Below are 21,251 nucleotides of genomic sequence, written 5' to 3'. Positions count from 1 at the left end.
CAAGTGTTGCCTTTTCAAGAGACTTGATTCTAGAACCTGATGCTAGAGTCAATTTCATGTTTGTTTCCAAGCCCAGAAATTCTAGACCCCAGATAAAATTTCTCTCCTAGGGCTTCAAGGGTTGGGAAGAAGGAAAAGGGATGAAGGGTGGAGACTTCCTCCAGCTAATTGCACCTTTAGTTCAGAGGGCCTGACTCTGGCTTCCCTCTCCCCAGAGGTAAGGGTAGAGCCGGTTCTGGTGGCAGTCTGGCTATTCTAAGTCTCTCTCAGCAAACGTGGTGGATGGGATCCTTGTCTGATCTTTGCTAAGCTGTTTCTCCAGAGAAGCAATCTCTTTTGCCATCAGTTTGGACATTCCTGGGAAGGTGTTTAGTTTTTAATCAGAAGTTCTTTGTTCTGTCCAGCGAGTCCTCCTACCTCCTCTGCTGGGCAAGGCTGGACGGTCCCCCCCTGCAAAGATGATCTCATGTAGGAAGCTCTGTTGGCGCTATCATGTGTGGACCCTGGGCTGCTACATGCTGCTGGCCGTCATTGCTCTGAAACTGTCCCTCAGACTGAAGTGTGACTTTGATGTCGTGGATCTGAACTCGAAGGAATTTCAAAGCCAGCACTGCAGGGACTTCCTGTACAAGACCCTGAAGCTGCCAGCAAAGAGGTCCATCAACTGTTCCGGGGTCACTCGAGGGGAGCAGAAAGCAGTGATCCAGGCTCTGCTGAATAACCTGGAGATTAAGAAGAAGCGGCAGCCCTTCACAGAGGCCGACTACCTTAGCATGACCGCAGACTGTGAGCAATTCAAGACCAAAAGGAAGTTCATACAGTTCTCGCTGAGTAAGGAAGAGGCCGACTTCCCTATCGCGTATTCCATGGTGGTTCATGAGAAGATCGAGAACTTTGAAAGGCTGCTGCGCGCTGTGTACACCCCTCAAAACATATACTGTGTCCACGTGGATCAGAAGTCCCCAGAAACTTTCAAGCAGGCGGTCAGGGCCATTGTGTCATGCTTCCCAAATGTCTTTATAGCTAGTAAGCTGGTGTCAGTGGTCTATGCTTCCTGGTCCAGGGTGCAGGCTGACCTGAACTGCATGGAAGACTTAGTCCAGAGCTCCGTGCCATGGAAATACCTCCTGAACACCTGTGGGACAGACTTTCCCATCAAGACCAATGCTGAGATGGTCCAGGCCCTCAAGCTATTGAATGGGCAGAACAGTATGGAGTCAGAGGTGCCACCCCCACATAAAAGGTTTCGCTGGGAATATCACTATGAGGTGAAAAACACATTGCACAATACCGGCAAGAGAAAGACCCCTCCGCCTTATAACATAACCATGTTTACTGGGAATGCCTACATGGTGGCTTCTCGAGACTTCATTGAACATGTATTAAACAACACCAAAGCCCAACAACTAATCGAATGGGCAAAAGACACCTACAGTCCTGATGAGCATCTTTGGGCCACCCTCCAGCGTGCCTCCTGGATGCCTGGATCAACTCCCTTGCACCCCAAATTTGACCTCTCAGACATGAGAGCTATTGCAAGGCTAACCAAGTGGCAGGACCACGAGGGAGACATCGAGGATGGGGCGCCATACACACCTTGTTCAGGAGTCCACCAGCGGGCTGTCTGTATTTATGGGTCTGGGGACCTGCACTGGATACTTCAGAACCATCACCTCTTGGCCAACAAGTTTGACCCAAAGGTGGATGATAATGTTCTTCAGTGTTTAGAGGAATATTTACGTCACAAAGCCATCTATGGGACTGAACTGTGAGACAGACTGCAAGACAATCGCTGCCCGTATGGCGGGAAAATGCCAGGACTTACTGGGGCAAGGTGGGGTAGGCACCTGGGGCCCTGGACTCCATTGCCCGATAGAGTGAGGGGGCTGCTATGGAGCATGCGTAAGTAGATCTCTGCCCGCTGTGAGCTGCTGCTGGCGAATGTGGCTCTTCTCCAGCCATATTCTCCCCAAGAGCCCCTCTTCGGCTTGCTTCCTCAGAACCAGAACAAGAACTACTGTTATTTGGGAGAATAAGGTAGGAACACGTGGCCAGGGACTCTAGATTTTGGGTAGAGGTTTCCTGTGAGGCTCTCTCCTGAGACTCTGAAATATTCCTGGGGTTTGTTGTGGGAAGGGATCTTTAGTGGAAAGAGCTCTCTCCTTTTGTACTGTTAACTTAAAATAAATAGTATCCAAACCAAAAAGTCCCATCCCTACAGTGTTATCTGTGAATTCAGAAACAATCTAAACAGATAAAATGGGTGAGACTTTTCTCGTGTGTTGAGGACGGTCTCTAGTAGCCAGCAGGAAAGTCTCCACGGCAAGCCGTGTAGATGGCAAACTGAATCACAGAGCTAATTCTCTCATTATAGAAAGCCTTCCTAATTTTGTTTACATTGGCACATCCTGACTTTCCCATAAGGGGAGGGACAGAGTGATTTAACTTGCTCGACCATTATTGTCTTTAGGAGAAACGCATGGTAGTGTCACCGGCCAAGGCTAACCACCCTGTACCTGCGGCCTTTTCACTGGAGCACATTTTGGTGGGGGAGAGGCTGCCCTGTTAATGATTAGGCTGGGAAGTGAAAGTAAGCTCTGTCTTGCTAAACCAAGATGCCTGAGTGTTCTGTGCTTGAACCTCTTGAGTCAAAGCTGCTTTGTTTCATGACGGGAGCATCAGGCTCACCGTGCGCCATTCTGTTGGTCATGCATTTTCTTGTGGGGACACAGGAATGTGTGTAAATATACATGTATAAATGCTGAAGTATGTAAATTTACAGGCATACACTCCCCTGTGAAACCTCTTCCTCTCTGAAGACCCAGCGTTATTCTAGTCTGTAATGACCAAGGGGCACTAAAACCGATAGGCAGAACCTTTGACTATGGTGTAGCTGACTTTCTGTGTAGCTGTCCCAGAAGAGGTATTCATGTACAGGTTAACTCGTGACATTTGAGTAAGGCTCTCGTCAATATGTTATAATGGTAACTTGTCTGTTCATAACAAGTCTTGATCCAGTTAAGGCTTTCTCTCCTCAGCCAGCGTTTACTGTAGCCCACATCTTTTAACAGTTAGTGTGTGACTGGAATTTCTTTCTTTTCTTTTTTTGGTTTTGAGACAGGGTTTCTCCACACAGCCCTGGTGTCCTGGAGCTAGCTCTGTAGTCTAGGCCGGCCTTGAGATCCGCCTGCCTCTGGCTCCCCAGTGCATCACCATGCTGGTGGAATTTTCTATTTCAAAGTGAGCAATCAATTTCCTTAAAAAAAAAAAATATTGACTCCCGTGGGTAATGGGTATTGTCACTACAAACTTAGCCAACACTGTAATATTGAGTCCTTTGACTCTTGCTCCCAGCCTTACCTCAGAGTTGACTGGTGGGTGGTTACAGGCTTGGTGAAATCTGTTGTCAGCAGTGACTATTCCTGGCCCTTCCCGGAGGAGGAAGGAAGAGGGGCTGTAGCCCTGTGGGATGTGTGTAGGAACACCTCGCCGAAGACACACGTCTTCATGGCCAAGATTCTCTAAAAACTTTCATATGAGCTGTAGCTTTTCATAGAAATTCATTCAAGCTATTGGTCTGTGGACTTGTCATTTCTGGGGAAACAAGTTTCTAGAATTTTCCAGGATTAAAATTTTCTCTAGAAAATGAATGAGTTAGGTGGACGGAAGTAGGATTTTTGTTTGTTTGTTTGTTTGTTTTGTTTGTTTGATGAGGTCATCAAACCAGAAGAAGCAAACTTCACCTTGCTTAGTGGACTTTCAAGGTCACATGGGAAAGCTAGCACATCTGTTAATTTTTCCTTTTTGAGTCTTATCTGTTTCTTTAACCTTTCTCTGGAAAGAAAAAGCCTCGTAAATGAATTGAGCTATTATGCTTGTGCCAATTTCCAAGGCTTACATTCCCTCCCCACTCGGATTGTTTGGTTATCACTGAGCTATATTCTAATAACTGGGTCTTTGTTGCATGTGCCTGCTCATTGCATTTGCTCTTGGTTTAATGAAATTTTACTGAGAAGAAAAAAAAAAGCAGTTGCTAAGTCTGGGGCATATAGTTTAGTTGGAGGTAAGTTGTTTAGGAACGGAGAGACTAATACCTAGTCTATTTAAAGTATCTTCACTGAGTAAACCAAAGAGCTCTCCTTATGTGTTCTACTTAGTCATTATTTATTGCAAAGGTGAATAAGTTATGATTCTCATTTTTATAAATCTTGATGTACTGACAACCAATAAAATAATTCATTCCAACATATGAACGGAGTTCTTTTTATTTATCACACATTTTTTTTTTTTTTTTTTGGTTTTTTCAAGACAGGGTTTCTCTGTGGTTTTGGGGCCTGTCCTGGAACTAGCTCTTGTAGTCTGGTCTCGAACTCACAGAGATCCGCCTGCCTCTGCCTCCCGAGTGCTGGGATTAAAGGCGTGCGCCACCACCGCCCGGCCTTTATCACACATTGTTATTGAATTTTTTATTACATTTATTCATTTATGTGTGGAGGGAAGGGTGGTGGGACACACACATGCCATGGCTTCGGTGAAGTGGTCAGGAGACAGTTTTTGGGAGTAGGTTCTCTCTTTCCACTTTTGGATTCCAGGATTGAACTCAGGTTACTAGGCTTTGTGGCAAGACCTGCTTAGCCACCTTGCTGGCCCTCATATGGTTCTTGACACTGGGAATACAACATAACAAAATGTGAAAATTCCCACACTCTCATTATTCATTATCAAAAGTGCTAGAGAAAAACTGAAGGAAGTGATGGAGACCTAGGAAAAGTAGGGTGCAGTAGTGTGAGGCTGTTTAATATTTTACAAGGTAGTCAAGGAGGCCCCCAGTGAAAATGGCACTTTCTGGAAGAGGTCCAAAGGAGATAAGGGAAGTGAGTCATGGGGATTGATGAAAGAAGAACATTCTAGATCAAGAGAAGAGCCTTGCAAGGCCTTGCAGCAGAAACACACTTGCCAAGTTTCAGAACATCAAGGAAGCTAATTTTCATGGGATGGAGAGGAAGACAGTTTGAATACCTTATAAAGAAAAGGGATTTATTAGTTTAGCAATTGAGCAGCCTCATCAATTTGGTCTCTGGGGAGGGTCTTCCTGGCTGCATCAGATCGTGATGCATCATGGTGGGAATGCAGAGGGAGAGAACAGATGGTGAGACAGGAAGCCAGAGCGAGGGACATGGGCCAATCTTGTTCTTTTATAACAAGCCTTTTCTAGGCTTAACAGAGGCCTCATAAATGACATCAGTTTCTCCTGATGAGAGGGAGCCAGTGCTCCACCTCTCACAGCACCACTGCCCTTTGTATCACCACACTGGGGACCGATTTTGCAACACGTGAACAAATGAGTGACACACTCAAACCATGGCAAGACCACAAAGGAGTAAACACAGAAGAAACCACCAGAGATGCTTTGCTAGGCTGGATAACCAGCAGCCCCCAGGGAGCCTTCTGTCTCTGCTTCTCCAGTGCTGGGATTATAGGTGCATACCACAACATCTGACTTCCTTCCTTCCTTCCTTCCTTCCTTCCTTCCTTCCTTCCTTCCTTCCTTCCTTCCTTCCTTCCTTCCTTTTTAATGTGTGTATTGGAGATCAAACTCAGGTTCTCTGTAGGAGCAGGGCATGCTCTTAACCACTGAGCAACCTCTTCAGCCCAAAAGAATAGTTTTAAAGGCAGTTTCTCCTAAACTTAAATTTCAGGAGCATCACAGACTTAAGAGTTGGAGAATAATCAGTAGAGTATACAGTGATCCAGAGAGCTAAGTCCACTGGATTCTTTCAACAGAGTGCAAGCTCTTACACCTTTTCCAAAGTAAAACACCTTGCTTACCCCTAATCCCAGGCAGATTTTATTCACCTATGTACTCAGAAAAATAAACGATTTTATTACATCCTGCAAAAAATAGGCACATGAGTTTTTACCAAAGTAGAGGGCATTTTTAGAATGGATTAACAAAATCAACTTATGTTGGAGCCCCCTGGAATAAAACAGTAGCAGATAGCAAGCAGTTATGTAGAATAACCTTATACATGTTGTGATAGTAATATAATGTGGTCAGAGAGAAAGCAAGCCCTAAGCATTTTAGGTTAAATGTTGTAGATTGCATTTACTGGTATGCATATAGCTCAGGTGGTAGAGCACCCCCCTAGAATGCATGAAATCCTGTGTTAGAGCCCCAGGATTACATAAACCAGGTGTAGTGCTGCATACCTGCCACTGCCACTTGGGAAGTGAAGGGAGAAGGTTCAGATCAGGATCATTCTCTGCTACATGCCTGGACTACAAGAGACTGTAAAAAAAAAAGTGCTGAAAGAGTTTAATGAGTATTGGGAATTCCATGTACTTATTACTATTTCAACAACTATCAATTAATGGTCAGTTTTAATATCCACTCCTCATCCTTTATGCTTTCTGAAATGGTAGATGCTACATCTTAAAAAAATTAGTAGTAAGAGCATATGGTAATCTAGTGGTGATGTCATAAGTTACAAAATAATCCTATACTAGTTCAGAATTATATATAACTGACAGGTCATTTTCAGAGGCAGGAAAATTTTCAGAACCATCTTACACTGTCTTGGCAAGATTTGGCAGTCCTTTTCTTGTATCCTGCTTGTCCAGTCTGGACATCAGGCACTTTGTCAGTGATCGAGGCATGGGCAGTTCCTTGCCCAAAGGCCAGTTGTGCCAAGAAGAAATAAAACTCCAAGTGGAGTGTCTTTGGTGCTCAACACTCTCTTGAGAATAGATTGGTGATGCCTGGAGCAGACATATCTCACATCAACAGAATCCTGAGTTATTTAAAATGCCATGTTCTACAGACCTTTGAAGTGGTTAAAGGTTACCTATCTATGCAGAATGCAATCTCTTTGTTTCTAAAAAACCTAATTAATCTGATTAAAAGTATAACAAACATGAATGACTATTGACCTATAATACTTAATACCTATATAACTTAAAGATTAAGGCTTCATATCATAATATTAAACAACTGTACAGTAAAGAAGGACAATGACCTCATAATGTATAAATATCTTGATCAGAGGTAGAAATATATAATGCAATATGATAAATATATCCTAAAATTGTATCAATATACAAAATTTCTTAAACAGAGATAGAAACATGCATGCATACAATCTGACAAAATAACTTTGCTTAGGTGTACAAATATTGTAAATAGAAATAGGAGCATATTCAATATAATAACAAATATAATTTGAACTTGTATCAGTATACAAAAATCTATACCAATGTAAATTGTCCATAAATAATAGTTACATGTATTCATTCTAATATTATTAATGTAAGTTCACCCTAGTCTACCTCTTATCCTATTCAGTTTTCCCTCTTTTTTTATTTCTCTGGGCCTATATAATTTCTACCTCAACCCCCAATCCTATACGAGTAATAATCAACCCCTAAATGGTGTCCCTAACCGTGAGGACAAACTTTGTTGGGAGAGGGGACATCGTCTTCTAGAATTGCTTCCAGTTGTCATGGGAGTGATGTTCTTTCTATGGAATCCTGTGAAAGTAAAATGATGGTTAAGTTTCAAGATTGCTGTTTTGTATAATTGCAAATGGTCTCTGAGTAGTCAGTAGGGTTTTTCTGAAGTTCTTATTTAGAGTTTTGACCAAAACGTTGTAAAAAGGTGCACCATTTCTACAGCTGGCACCCAAAAACCAGTCTCATGGTAGCACTATCAGCATCATGACATCATATCAACCAGGTGGAGTTGTTGTTGTGGGATCTCATCTACTTCCTGGAAGTTTCAAAGATTACTGCAGGAAAATCTACTCTTCATGGTTGAAAACAATTAATTATTCATATAAACATATATTTAACATTATTCATATAGACATATATTCAACAAAAGATACGATATAGACAAAATGGACATGGAGAAAAAGTAAAATATTTCCTTAAAATCTATCTTCTTTCTGTCCCATACCAGATGGCTACTGACATGAGACAGAAATTCAGAATTTTTCTTTTAACAACATGCTTGGATTTAGAGAAGGATAGCCATTGTCCAACTCCAAAGCCAGTTCTGATTTTTAAGTAGAGATGTATACATGTCCAGATAATCAAATTTTACCATGTAGATGATACAGTGTCATAAGGCAGATTTCTCTTTGCTTGGTGATTCTTTCCGGATAGCTATCTTTTCATCTTTAGGTATCTAGATGTCGAAGGTCTCTCAACTCTTTGAAGATAAATATTTTCCTGCCCCAACCCTTATGAGGTATTCTTACCACCTGCATGATCATCACCTCTATGTGAGCTGTCATATTACTTTCTCAAGAGGTTTCTCTTTTTCAAACTGAATCTTTATTCATTTTGATGGTATCCATAGCTTTTCTTCTCCTCTGGAAACAAGAGTGAAACCCCTTCCCCAACATAGCAAATTTCCTGGTTTCCATTGTGAGGTCAACACATCCTTGAAACATACTGGCTGGTTTAATTCAGAAGTTTTTTCTATTATGCAATGTCTCTCCACTGCTGTTGTTCCTTTCTCATTAGTGTTAAGAAAATTCTAGGTTAATAAAGCATTATGCAATCTATTTCTGGGAGTATTTTCCATCTTTTTCTGTTTGTTTAGCATATTCTTTATAGTTTGATTTGAACTTTCTATAACTGCCTGACCTGTATAATAAGCAAAAAACGGTTTCATTTTGTTAGACACATATGCTGGATCATTGTCTGTCTTTATTCGTGCAGGTATACCCACGATGCAATAACTTCTAATAAATGTGTGTTTACTGAATCAGCCTTTTCTGAGCTCAAGGCAGTGGCCCATTAAAAAACCTGAATACGTGTCAATGGTGTGGTGTACATATTTTAATTTTAAAAATTCTGTAAAGTGGAAAACATCCATCTGCCAGATCTCATTTCTTTGAATACCCTTTGGGTTACTCCCTGCAGGTAGCAGTGTTTGGTTATAGAAAGAGCAAGTATGGCATCTCTTTATAATCTCCTTAGCTTGTTACCATGTAATAGAAATCTCTTTCTTTAAACCTTTGTTATTGACATAATTTTTCTTATGAAATGCTGAGGCCTTCAGCACACTTCTAGTTAATTATTGGTCAATTTCTGCATTACCTTGAGCTAGAGGACCTGGCAGACCCGTATGGGATTGGATGTGTGTTACGTATATGGGACAAAGCCTGTTCCTGATTATGTCTTGAACCTGAATGAATAATGAAGTCAATTCTGTATCATCTGTATAAATTCAGCAGTTTAAATATGCAAGACAACTCTTTCTTCATATTGCAAATCAGTAACTATATTGAGAGATTCTTTAAAGTATCTTAGTACCTTGAGAATAGCATATAATTCTGCCTTCTGGACAGAATTATAAGGGCTTTGTTCCACCTTACTTAATTCTTCTGATTTGTAACCTGCGCTTCCTGATTTATTTGTATCAGTATAAAATGCACCTGCTTCAGTTATTGGTATATCATGTACAGTTTGGGGAAGAATCCAAGTAGTTCTCTTTATAAGGTTAATTCTATCACTTTTGAGATAATTTTTTTTTTTTTTTGTTTTTTTCGAGACAAGGTTTCTCTGTGGTTTTGGAGCCTGTCCTGGAACTAGCTCTTGTAGACCAGGCTGGTCTCGAACTCCCAGAGATCCGCCTGCCTCTGCCTCCCGAGTGCTGGGATTAAAGGCGTGCGCCACCACCGCCCGGCTTTGAGATAATTTCTACCCCCAAAATTAGCACAAGCTCTTTGCCATGGCTCATTGTCTTCCTATAATTTTTAAATTTCATCATAGTAATCTCTGCTGGGTCTATACCTGCTAGTTGACAAAGTCTCAATTTTCCTTTTATAATTAATTCAGAGACTTTTTCCACATAAGTTTTTATTTTTTTACTTGGTTTATGTGGTAAAAAGATCCATATCTTCCCTCTGCATTAAAATTTCTGTAAGGGAAATTCTGGAAGGCAATATGACTAGAATACAATTAAAATTTGGATTCATTCTATCTACATGTGCCTTCTGTAATTTTTCTTCAACAACTGTCAATTCTTTTTTAGCTTCAGCTGTTAATTCCCTGGGAATATTCAAGTCTTTGTCATCATCTAAGGATTTGTTTAAATGAACTATTAGATTAGGTGTTATCCCAACAGCCAGTCATAGACTGAAAATGTCTCCAAAAATCTTTGAAAGTCATTAAGAGTCTGCATTCAGTCTCTCCTAATTTGTACCTTTTGTGTTCTAATTTTCTGTAAACCTATTTTGTAACCTATGTAATTGAGAGGATCTCCTCTCTGTATTTTTTTCAGGAGCAATTTATAGTCCCTATTTAGGCAAAACTTTCTTTACTTTTTCAAACATTCTTTCTAAAGTATCTGCATTTGAGTCAGATAACAAAATGTCATCCACGTAATGGTAAATTACAGACTTAGGAAATTGGTTACATATTATTTTCAATTGCTGACTTACAAAGTATTGACACAGGGTGGGGCTACTGAGCATTCCTTGTGGGAGGATAGTAAACTGGTATCTCCTAGTAAGCTAAGAATTATTATAAGTAGAAACTGTGAAAGCAATTTTTTTTCTGTCCTTTTCTTGTAAAGGTGTAGTGAAGAAACAATCTTTTAAATCAATAACTATAAGAAGTCATCCTTTTGGTAATAGAGAAGGCAGAGGAATTCCAGATTGCAGAGGGCCCACAGGTTGAATAACCTTGCCGACAACTCTTAGATCTGTCATCATTTTCCATTTTCCAAATTTCTTTTTAAAAACAAATCCAGGAGAATTCCAAGGGCTGGTTGATTCATTAATATGGCAAACATTTAGTTGCTCTTGCACCAGCTGTTCTAAAGCCTGCAGTTTTTCTTCTATTAAAGGCCATTTTTTAACCCATATGGGTTTCTCAGTTGACCATTTTAAAGGCAAGGCCATTAGTACCTCTGAAGGTTTGCTAGTTGATTTGTGTTCTTGTACAGCCTGAAGGGGTATTCCATTGCTGCAATAGGTCACAACCCCATAAATTCACTGCAATATTAGCTACATGTGGCCTCAGCCTTCCTTTCTGTCCTTATGACCCCATCTATGCATTCTCATGCTTTATTTCACTTGAGATAGGGTTCCAATTCCTAGGAATTGAATATCTGCCTCCTGAAGAGGCCAATCTGGATGCCAAGATTCGGGAGTAATGATACTCATGTCCACACCCATGCCAATCCCTCAATTGCAATGTCATTTATACACACTCTTAGCTTTGGTCTTTGATCATTAATGGGAGTCTGCCAAAATATATGTTTCCTATTTCCTACTGGAGTTTTTGATTCATCTTCCATGTCTATAGCATCATCTCTAACAGTATGATTCTTTTTTTTTTTTTTTTTTTTTACATTTTTTTTTTCCGAGACAGGGTTTCTCTGTGGTTTTGGAGCCTGTCCTGGAACTAGCTCTTGTAGACCAGGCTGGTCTCGAACTCACATAGATCCGCCTGCCTCTGCCTCCCGAGTGCTGGGATTAAAGGCGTGCGCCACCACCGCCCGGCTGATTCTTTTTATAGTTGGCACTGGATTGTTTAATTTTTCTGGTGAGACATGTTCTCCACAGTGACTGGGAATGACTGGACCTTGTTTGATATGGGGCCTGTGAGAGGCCCCCCAAGGAGTTTCCTGGTGGTATTAGGTTGCCTTGTCTGTCTTTTGTTGACCTACATTCATTGGTCTAATGTTGGCCTTTGCCACACCATATATATATATATATATACCAGAAGGCTGAGTCCTCCTATTCTTGCCATTCTTAGAGGAGACATTATTCCTAGAAATTCCTTGTCTACAGTCCCTTATTAGATGTCCTAGTCTACCACAATTAAAACATTTGGCATTTTGGTGTCTCCTCATACCACTGGAAATCGTTTCTCCTACCCAAGCCTTAGTACTATAGTCAAATGTTTCAATATTCATTGTATGCAAGATCCATTCATCTATGGCTGCTGATCTGACCTTTAAAGGCCCAAGGATCTTCTTGCATTCTAAGTTGTCATTTTCAAAACCAAAGATTCAATAAGTACATGTCTAGCTTCAGGGTCTGTCACTCCTACTTATACAGCCTTAGTTAATCTTTGTAAGAAGTCAGTAAAGGGTTCTCTCTGGCCCTGTTTAACCCTAATATATGACTCAGTCCTCTTTCCTGATTCCTGAATCCTTTCTCAAACATTTAAAGTTGCTGTGCTACAAAGGAACAAGGTGCACTCATCATAGTGAGTCTGTTACTGAGGATCAAAGTAATGACCCTTAACAAGAATTTGATCTTGGGCAGTCTCAAAGCCTTTTGCTTTCCCCTGTTCTTCTAAAATTTTTGCCTCTTCTCTCCAATAACACTTCCAGAGCAGCTGAGGTCTATCTTTTAAGACCACTGAGATTAACTGAAGCCAATTGTGTGGGGTAGCCTTATTGCTTGAAGCCCACGTTTTCACCATTTCCCTGAGAAAAGGTGAATGTAGTCCATAAGAAATTACTGCTTGTTTAATTTCTTTTAGATCACTCATAAGTATTGGTTCCCATGTATATTCTTTGATTACCTTAGGGTACTTTGTGCCAGATGCTCTTTCTGAGGAAATTACAGGATATGCAGTTAAAACTCTATGTAAGTCATCCTGGGGTCTGGCATGTACTGATGAGGCTAAATTCTGTCCTTGTACCTTCTGTCCCTGCTCATCAATTTCAGTAAATTCCCCAATCTTTTCAATTCTTTTTACTACTGCCTTTTGTGAAGTCTGAATCTCCTGTTCAGTGTTTTGTTTTAATGCCCTCATTGATGATTCCAAGGTATAAAACTTGTCCAGTAAAGATAACATCTCATCCTTGGACAAAAATTTTGATTGTGTGCATATTACCTTCCTGGAGAGAGACCTTATCCATTAATCTGTCATAACTTTTCAACAGATTCTGATTGTTAAATTCAACAGCACAAATTCTTTCAGATAATTCTGTCAAATTGATGCTATTCCTCTCCATAATATTGATCTTCTCAACTAGTTGTTCATTATTAGTCTGATAAACCTGTATTATTTCTAAAATGCCTCATTCTTGGCCCTGTTATCAAACCATTTTAAATGAGATAATATGAAAAACAAAACTAATTTCTAGAATCAAGTAAAAGGATATAGAAGGAAAATCACATTAGCCTTGCACAATATCATCCATAATATAAGCAAAATAATTATTGAACTCCTGGATAGTTATGCTATCAGTAATTTTTGTAGTTTTTCAGATCTTGCCTATCATAAGGCAATTACAATGAATTGGAGTAGGTGTAATGATCATTATTGACCAGCAGGTGTCTCAGTTCCAGCTGTGTGGCCGAGAGCCACTAGCAGCAGTGAACAGCATGTGCTGCTTACTTAGGTACTGAACATATGCTTTGTTTAACAAATTAAGAGCAGTTATTAAGGCAATCAAACAATTCTGAGAGTTGGGGCCCAGGATAAAGAGAAAACCCAAAGTTTTCCATAGTGCAAGTTGTGGACTGTGTGTACTGAGGGAACTGCAGGCAGCAGCATGTAGGCTGGCATGTAATGTACTGAGCAGCAGCGTGTGGGTTGCGAGCCAGAGATTGCTGAGCAGCAGCCAGCTGTGTCTGAGTGCTGGCTAGAGCCAAGGGCAGGAGAGTCAGTGCCCAATGCACCACGCAGTTGGTCCCCACATTTGAGTGACAGATGATGATGGAAGTTACAAAATAATCCCACACTAGTTCAGAATTGCATATAATAAAGGGTTATTTATTTAGGGGTAGACTCACAGATCATAGTTCGATGTCACAGTCCTCTGTATGAATGGAGAACGGGAACTGAATCTAGCAGCCAGAGCAAGAGCTGAAAGTGAGAGATTGAGCACATGCTTTACAGCTGCATTTACAGTATAAGACACCACATCCAAGTGGGCTGGTTTCTTAAAGGCTATTGGCTGAAGGAGCTCCTACAGTAATAGTGGATTCTCACTTTATTCCATACAGTACATCCCATAGCAGCAAGGATTTAAAATGCTTCCATAATTAGCAATGCCACAAAGGATAGCTGGTATATTTTCTTTCTTTCTTTCTTTCTTTCTTTCTTTCTTTCTTTCTTTCTTTCTTTCTTTCTTTCTTTCTTTCTTTCTTTCTTTCTTTCATTTTTAGCTGTTGAAGTTACACAGCCAGTTTTCTTCCCAACTAAATTTCTGGTGGTAAAAGTAGACTTCTATCAGGGTTTCACTTTTTCCCATGCACTTGAATGAAAAGTTTGGATCCATTTGTGTCATCAGCCTTGAACGCGGCTGATCTGTGAACCTCATCAGTGACCATGAACTGATTATTGGTTCTGATTCATGGTGGCATATTTGTTAGCAGTCTGAACTTCAGACTCTGTCGATTTTTCATGGAAGAGTAACTGAGCAGGGATTCTCTCATTCCTATAACTATTCTCCTAAACCTAATTTGAGATCTTATCTGAATGTCTTATAAAAAATACCTTTCTTGAATATTTCTGCTTTGTTCTTTGTAGTTCTTAGCCACAAAGACCATTAAATGGCTCCATGATGAGTTGGGTTTGCAGTGTCTAGGGAGATGGGTTAGAGGATCAGGTTTTGCATAGAGACAGACAGATCTGGGGAGTCTGGGAAAAACAGAGAGCTTAAGGTTCAGCAAGAGTTTCTATCTTAAGGGAACAAGGTGGAGGAAGCTAGGGTAAGTCATTTGAACTCCTCTGGCCTCTTTATGAACATGTACTGGGGTACATACACATGCACACATCTGTATGAACATGCACTGGGATACACACACATGCATATGTGCCCCAAATGTGCACACACCAAATGTGTGGTGAGGCACACCTGTAAATTCCAACACTTACGTGGCAGAGGCAGGAAAACTTCTGTGAGTTCAAGGTCAGCCTGGTCTACATACCAAGCTTCAGGCCAGCCAGGGGTCTATATAGGGACCCAGATTCTCCCTCAAAAGGGGCAAAAAAAAAAAAAAAAAAAAGAAAAAGAAAGAAAGAAAGAAAGAAAGAAAGAAAGAAAGAAAGAAAGAAAGAAAAATTGGGCCAGTCAAGTGGCTAAGAATTTCCATGCCCAGATTTTAAGGCCTCCTGTAACCTACCCTGATTTTCCTGGGTGTACAAAAATGAAGTATTTTCTATTGCCCTTTTGCCATGGATTCTGATCTTACCAAATCCACATTTCTTCACTATGCTGTAAATGGTTTCCTTAGTTTATTTGTCACACAAGTGTGTATGTATATTACTGTGTACATTTAGTTTCTCATATACCTATACATTTATGATTTCAGAATTTTAGTGTTAATGGCAAATTGCAAATACTATGATTAAGGACTATTAAGAGATGAAGTACTTACCACTGTGGTGGTTTGAAAATGACCCCTATAGGCTCATATGCTTGAATGCTTAGTCCCCTTAGTGGAACTGTTTGGGAAAAATTAGGAGTTGTGGCCTTGTTGAAAAAGGTGTGTCACTGGGAGTAGGCTTTGAGGTTTCAAAAGCCCACAGTCATGGCCAGTCTTTCTCTGATTACTGCCTGTTGTCTGGGTTTCTGTCCAGCCTCGTTTCTGTCCTCCCACCAGGTCCCACAGCCATTTAGCCCCAAAGAAATCATAGAGAGGTCTATATTAATGATAAGCTGATTGGCCCATTAGCTCAGGTTTCTTATTAACTCTTACAACTTATATTAGCCCATTATTCTAGTCTATCTTAGCCACATGGTTCAGTACCTTTTTTTAGCAGGGCAGGTCACATCTTCCTTCTTCTGTGTCTGGGCAGGCCTGCGGAGGGAGCTTCCCTTTTCCCAGAATTCTCCTGTTCTCCTTGACCCGTCCTTACTTCCTGTCTGGTTGTCCCGCCTATACTTCCTGCCTGACTACTGGCCAATCAGCATTTATTTAAAACATAATTGACAGAATACAGACAATTCTCCTGTACCCACACCCCCTTTTTTTAAAAAAAAATCCATAGTCCATTGGGAATGTGGGCATAGTTTTCCAGGCTAATTCCTGCTGGTTAGGGGCACTGATAATCTTATGGGGACCTAAAGAAAATTTAGAATTATGATCAAGTCATGACTGAAGTATCCTGTGAGTCTTGATCATCTCAGGCAGCAGTCTTGAATCTGTTCTGGATGTAGAACTCAGATATCTAGGACATCTGTTCCTACTGGAGATTTCTCAGGTGGTCTTCCTTGATAAAACCTGATTTTTCTTAACTCAGAATGAATCCACAGCCTCTCATTTTCCTGTGGAAACAAAAGCAAGTTCTCTTCTCCAAAGTAACATATCTTTTGACTTCAATTTTGAAGTCATGGTATTTTCAAAATACCAATCTTGGATTAATTCAGCAGCATTTATAAGCAAATATCTTATAGAAGCTGTTGTTCATTTCTCAGCATTCAAACCATTCAAAGAGAGCATAATAGCATAGAGTATCAAGATTCTCTGTGTATTTTCCATCTTTATGTGGCTTTACCTTAACCTCTATTTCTTTTATTTTTACTTTTACTTTTTGAGACAGGTTCTCTGTATAGCTGTAAGGTTTTACAGCTAAAGCTGAGTCAGGAAGCCTCTCTTAAATGCCTTGCTTGAGCATTTGCCTCAAGCAAGAAGAGCCCACCCAAGAGAGTGCTGTTATCAATAAGCCGTGCTTAACTCTATTATTTTATGTCTAGAATTAGTTCCCAAGCTGTCAGGCTTTATGTGAATGCAGTTGTCCACACATTGGGTGCCATTTGTTGGCTGAGGTTTCTGTCCTATAGTCGTTAAGTCCCAAAGAAATCACACAGAGGTCTATATTAGTTATAAACTGAGCCGGGCGGTGGTGGCGCACGCCTTTAATCCCAGCACTTGGGAGGCAGAGGCAGGCGGATCTCTGTGAGTTCGAGACCAGCCTGGTCTACAAGAGCTAGTTCCAGGACAGGCTCCAAAACCACAGAGAAACCCTGTCTCGAAAAACCAAAAAAAAAAAAAAAAAAAAGAAAGATAAACTGATTGGCCCATTAGCTCAGGCTTCTTATTAACTGTTATAACTTATATTAACCCATTTATTAAATCTATATTAGCCACATGGCTCAGTACCTTTTTCAGTGGGGTAATCCAACTTCCTTCTGTGGTTGGGACAGGACTGGGAATGGGCTTCCTCCTTCCTGCCTATTAGCAGATTAGGATGTAAAGGTCTCAGCTATTGCTCCAGTGTCATGCTTATCTGTTCCCTGCCATGGTGGTCATGGACTCACCTTCTAAAACTGTCAGCAAGTCCCCAATTGCATTCTTTTTTAAAGAGTTACCTTGCTCATGTTTCTCTCAGCAATAGAATAGCAACCAAGATACCACCTCAAACTGATTCAAGGTAGATGACCACAAATATCAACCAATCACCCATCTGTTATTAAGTCTATGGAAGAGACTTTTTGTCTATTGTTTGAATCTCAAAAAGCACAGCTTTCTTTATCTCCTAAAAGTAAATAAGCTAGTTGTTTTCCTCTTGTGCACTGATAAGACAACTGAACTTCAATCTCTGAAGCCTGGTCTTGTGAGGAAAGCTCTTGTGTGACCCTTTCCTCTAACTCTAGGAGAGCCCCTGTTTAAAAACAAAACAAAACAAAACAAAACAAAACAAAAAAACAACTATGGGAAGATTAAACATCACAGGGCTGGCAAGATGGTTGAGCAGCTAAAAGCACTTGCTGCCAAGCACAACAGTATGTGTTTGAACATTTGGACCTACACTGTGGAAGAGAGACCAGGCTTCTACAAGTTGTCCTCTGACCGCCACAGCAAATAAATAGAAATGTAGCAACAAAATATACATTATAGAGCAAGCACTGATCATATGATGTGTAGTGTATGAAAACAAGTATAACTAATGTGCATGTGCCTGGACTGTAAAACTCATGTTAGGCATTCCATTCTAGTTAGCTGCCCATTTACTCTAGGGACCAGAAATAAAAATGCATTCTATCAGAGGCCATTACATTCCCATTTCTTTTTTTATAATAAAAAGATAGTAGATAATTACATTCCCATCTCTCTCTCTTTTTATAATAAAAAGGCAGGTGTTTAGGCACAACAGGTTAAAGGAATTGGGGCATCAGATTCTCAAAACTGCTTCCTGTTTATTTGTGGGCATCGCCTTGGGGGGACTTGAGAAAGTTGGATACTGGTCACATCCTGCCCGGTGTTGCTTGTCTGTTTGTTCCTGTCTGGTGTTTGTAGTATGGAAATGTCTAGTGTATCTTACACCTGGTTAAGGAATTGGTAGAACAGAGGACAAAATTAAGTTTAGGAAAAAAAATTTTGAGGACCAGGGAATTAAGGGGAATGTACCTGACTTGTTTATGGTTGATCCTTCAATTCGGCAACCTGGAACTCACAAGAATTTTTTGGGCTTGTGAAAACAGAAATTTTAGATATATATTGTATAAACAGTAACATATTTATGTCAGAATGATTGTGACAGATATTTTTGCAGATTGAAAAGTATCTTTAAGACTATGAAAGGCAGCAGGAGAGAGAAATTTGATAGCATGCGCTTGTCCTCACACCTTTATAACTTGCAGGTACACAACTTAATAACTTGTATTTATAATTTAATAAAACTTGTTTGGTGAGGCTGTCCTTTTAAACTGACAGAACCTCTCAGCTGTCAAACTGCATCAGAGATCTTTGGGAAGGATAAAATTTTTATTGAGTTACTGATTAAAAACAACAGAGCATTTATTTGGCTAGCACCTAGAGCTACTCCTCAGGGTCCTCCATGGTCGCTGAAGGTTGTATTTGTCTTTTGCTGTTTAGTGCAGGGTCTGTGAGGCTCCAGCAGATCCTGTGGGCTAAGAAATCTGTAGGAACACAAGCCTACCTTGACCTGAGCAGCGAGGTTGTCAAGTCCAGTGATTCTGTTTACTGTCTGGTGAGCTTCAGTTTAGATGAAAGGCAGTTTTGTCCAATGGTCAGCACTTGGCAGTTGAAGAAAAGTGCAGATGAATGTTGTTTTGTGCCCATTTGTCTTCTGTCTTCTTTGGAGGAAATAGAGTGTTGCTGCTGGAGCCAACCTGTCTCTCTTTGTTATAAAAAGTCTTTTACTAGTCAAATATTTAAATGCCACATTCCCCAGATCGCTGAGCAGTTGAGGGCTGTTTATCAGGTAAAGCTACAGTATAGAATTTGCCTGGAGAGCTGGATCCAAGCTTGACTGTACTGGCTCTCAACTTAACAGGTAAGATTTACACTCGTAAAAAGATAGAAAGAAAACACTGCATGCAATAGAAGGTTAACAGCAGAACTGACAATAGTAGAGAACATCTTAATATATTTTAAAGCAGGGTACGATTAAATATACTGTATTGTTGTAAGAGACTTAAAAGTACATACCAATTTAAAACATGAAACTTATTGCTTTGTAATCTGGAATGAGATACAATGAACAGTCATTATAACATTTAACAGTAAACATATGCATTTAAGTTACATGTATGAACACACACACACACACAGAGTGAACAGGAATTGGATGAAGGGGATGCTTTTGGTGAGTGCTACCAAAGGCATGCCACTGCACAAAACAGATGCAACAGAGTCAACAAGAGGAATTTAGAAACAAAAACATAAGTAAACTGGGGGACCAGGCAGGGTATATTTTAGTAAAGATGGCAGGACTTAGTCACCTGACCTGGCTATGAGTTAAGATGGCAGTGAAATCACCTAACCTTACTTGAGATGGTGGTAAAGTCACCCATGTAACAGAATTAACACTGGGGAACCAGGCAGGGAATACCTCAGTAAAGAGGGCAGAACTTGGTCATCTGACCTGGCTCTCAGCCAAGATGGCAGTGAAGTAATCTAACTTCAGTTAAAATGGTGGTAATGTCACCTGACCTCAATCAAAATGGCAGTGGTCACGTTATATGGAAAATCCACCCAGTTAAGATGGCGGTGAAATCACCTGACTTCAGTTAAGGTGGTGGTAAGGTCACCTGATCTCAGACAAAATGGCAGTGGTTACATGTTGCATGGAAAAGCCACAATTTTTGAGCTGCAGGGATTTTAAGTTTAATAAGAGAAACATAGAGGCGTGATCTGCCCTGTTGCTGAGTCACTTTGCCACAAGCCACGGTGGGGAGCAAAAGGCTGGAACTGGAAACAGTCGCCTTGTAGATTCAACCAATCTTGTTGGCAGCAGTAGCAGTGGCAGGGACAGTTTAAGGAAACTCCTTCCATTTGCCTGTGTGCTTACAGTAGTTAGAAAGCTCCCGTAAAAGCGGAGCCGGCGGGACACCAGTGGAGTGAGGGTAGGAGCTGAAGAAGTAGGGCATTAAGGCCTGGGGTTTTAGGGCCTCTAAAAGGCATCCTAGGGAGGGGGCTGGATTAATGGGCTTGGATGACTTGCTACCCATAGCTGAAACTGAAAACCCACAAAACAGCGACACCACAAGGCGTATAACAGGATGTCTCCCCTTATAGGCAGGGTGTAAATTGGCAGTGAACACCTCAGGACCTGTAGGAGAGTATCCTCTGCCTACAGGTGGAGTGCCTGACTGGATCTGCTCAAGGCAACTTAGAAGCCAGAGAGGCCAGAGGCTGCTCCGAGTGACCTTTCATGGCAGGGGGAAAAGAAAAAGAAAAAAAGAGAAAGAATCTGAGGGATCCTGGAACCCCAGTCATGGGAGGACCAACCCCGGGCTATCCAAAGATGATTTTAGGTAAGGGAAGCAATCCAGAGATGAATGTTGGCGAAGGGCACAACCATAGCCCAAAGACCATGGTTAGGGTCTGTCCCCCCATTTCTAGGAACACCAGAAGATTTCCGGGAGCTCAATGGTCAATTCCTCAGGTTCAGAGAAATGGTTAAGCTGACCAAAATGGGGGGAACTCACCAATTGAAGCTGGTGTTTGTAAAGAAATTACACTCAGGCATATGGAATACGTGGTTGTTGTGGAAAAAAATACCTGGTTCTGGATCCTGATCCTGGGATAATGACTCGGGGCAGGAGAGTCTCCCGATTCTTACAGCACCAATGTAATGGATTAAGTAAAATGCCGTAGATCCGAATGGCTGCAGTGGCAGAAATGCTACAGGTCCCCAAGTGGTGGCAGTGGGCAGGAGGTCCCAAGAGCTGCCAGTCCCAGGCAGGAATGGCGCAGTTCCCAAGTGGCTGCAGTGGGCCACGAGGAGCGAGTCCCATGAGGAGAGACAGACAGATGGGCATGCCACGAGAATACGGCGCAGGTCTCCGAAGGCAGCAGGTC

The 21,251-nt window shown here is 41.0% G+C and overlaps 1 protein-coding gene across 1 annotated transcript; it reads left to right on the top strand.

Annotated features, from left to right (window-relative positions):
* The first annotated feature begins 458 nt into the window (after positions 1 to 458).
* On the top strand, positions 459 to 1,772 carry Gcnt3 (glucosaminyl (N-acetyl) transferase 3, mucin type). Its single transcript, XM_057769065.1, has one exon. It carries the CDS (start codon positions 459 to 461, stop codon positions 1,770 to 1,772), a length of 1,314 nt encoding a protein of 437 aa, XP_057625048.1.
* The last annotated feature ends 19,479 nt before the right edge of the window (positions 1,773 to 21,251 follow it).

This window comes from Chionomys nivalis, chromosome 4, assembly GCF_950005125.1.
Source record: "Chionomys nivalis chromosome 4, mChiNiv1.1, whole genome shotgun sequence".
In the NCBI taxonomy this organism is placed as follows: domain Eukaryota; kingdom Metazoa; phylum Chordata; class Mammalia; order Rodentia; family Cricetidae; genus Chionomys; species Chionomys nivalis.
This window is presented reverse-complemented; position numbering and strand designations above follow the sequence as displayed.

Excerpts from the sequence above, each read along its gene's own strand:
- Gcnt3 (XM_057769065.1), top strand. The coding sequence starts at position 459 with ATGATCTCATGTAGGAAGCTCTGTTGGCGCTATCATGTGTGGACCCTG.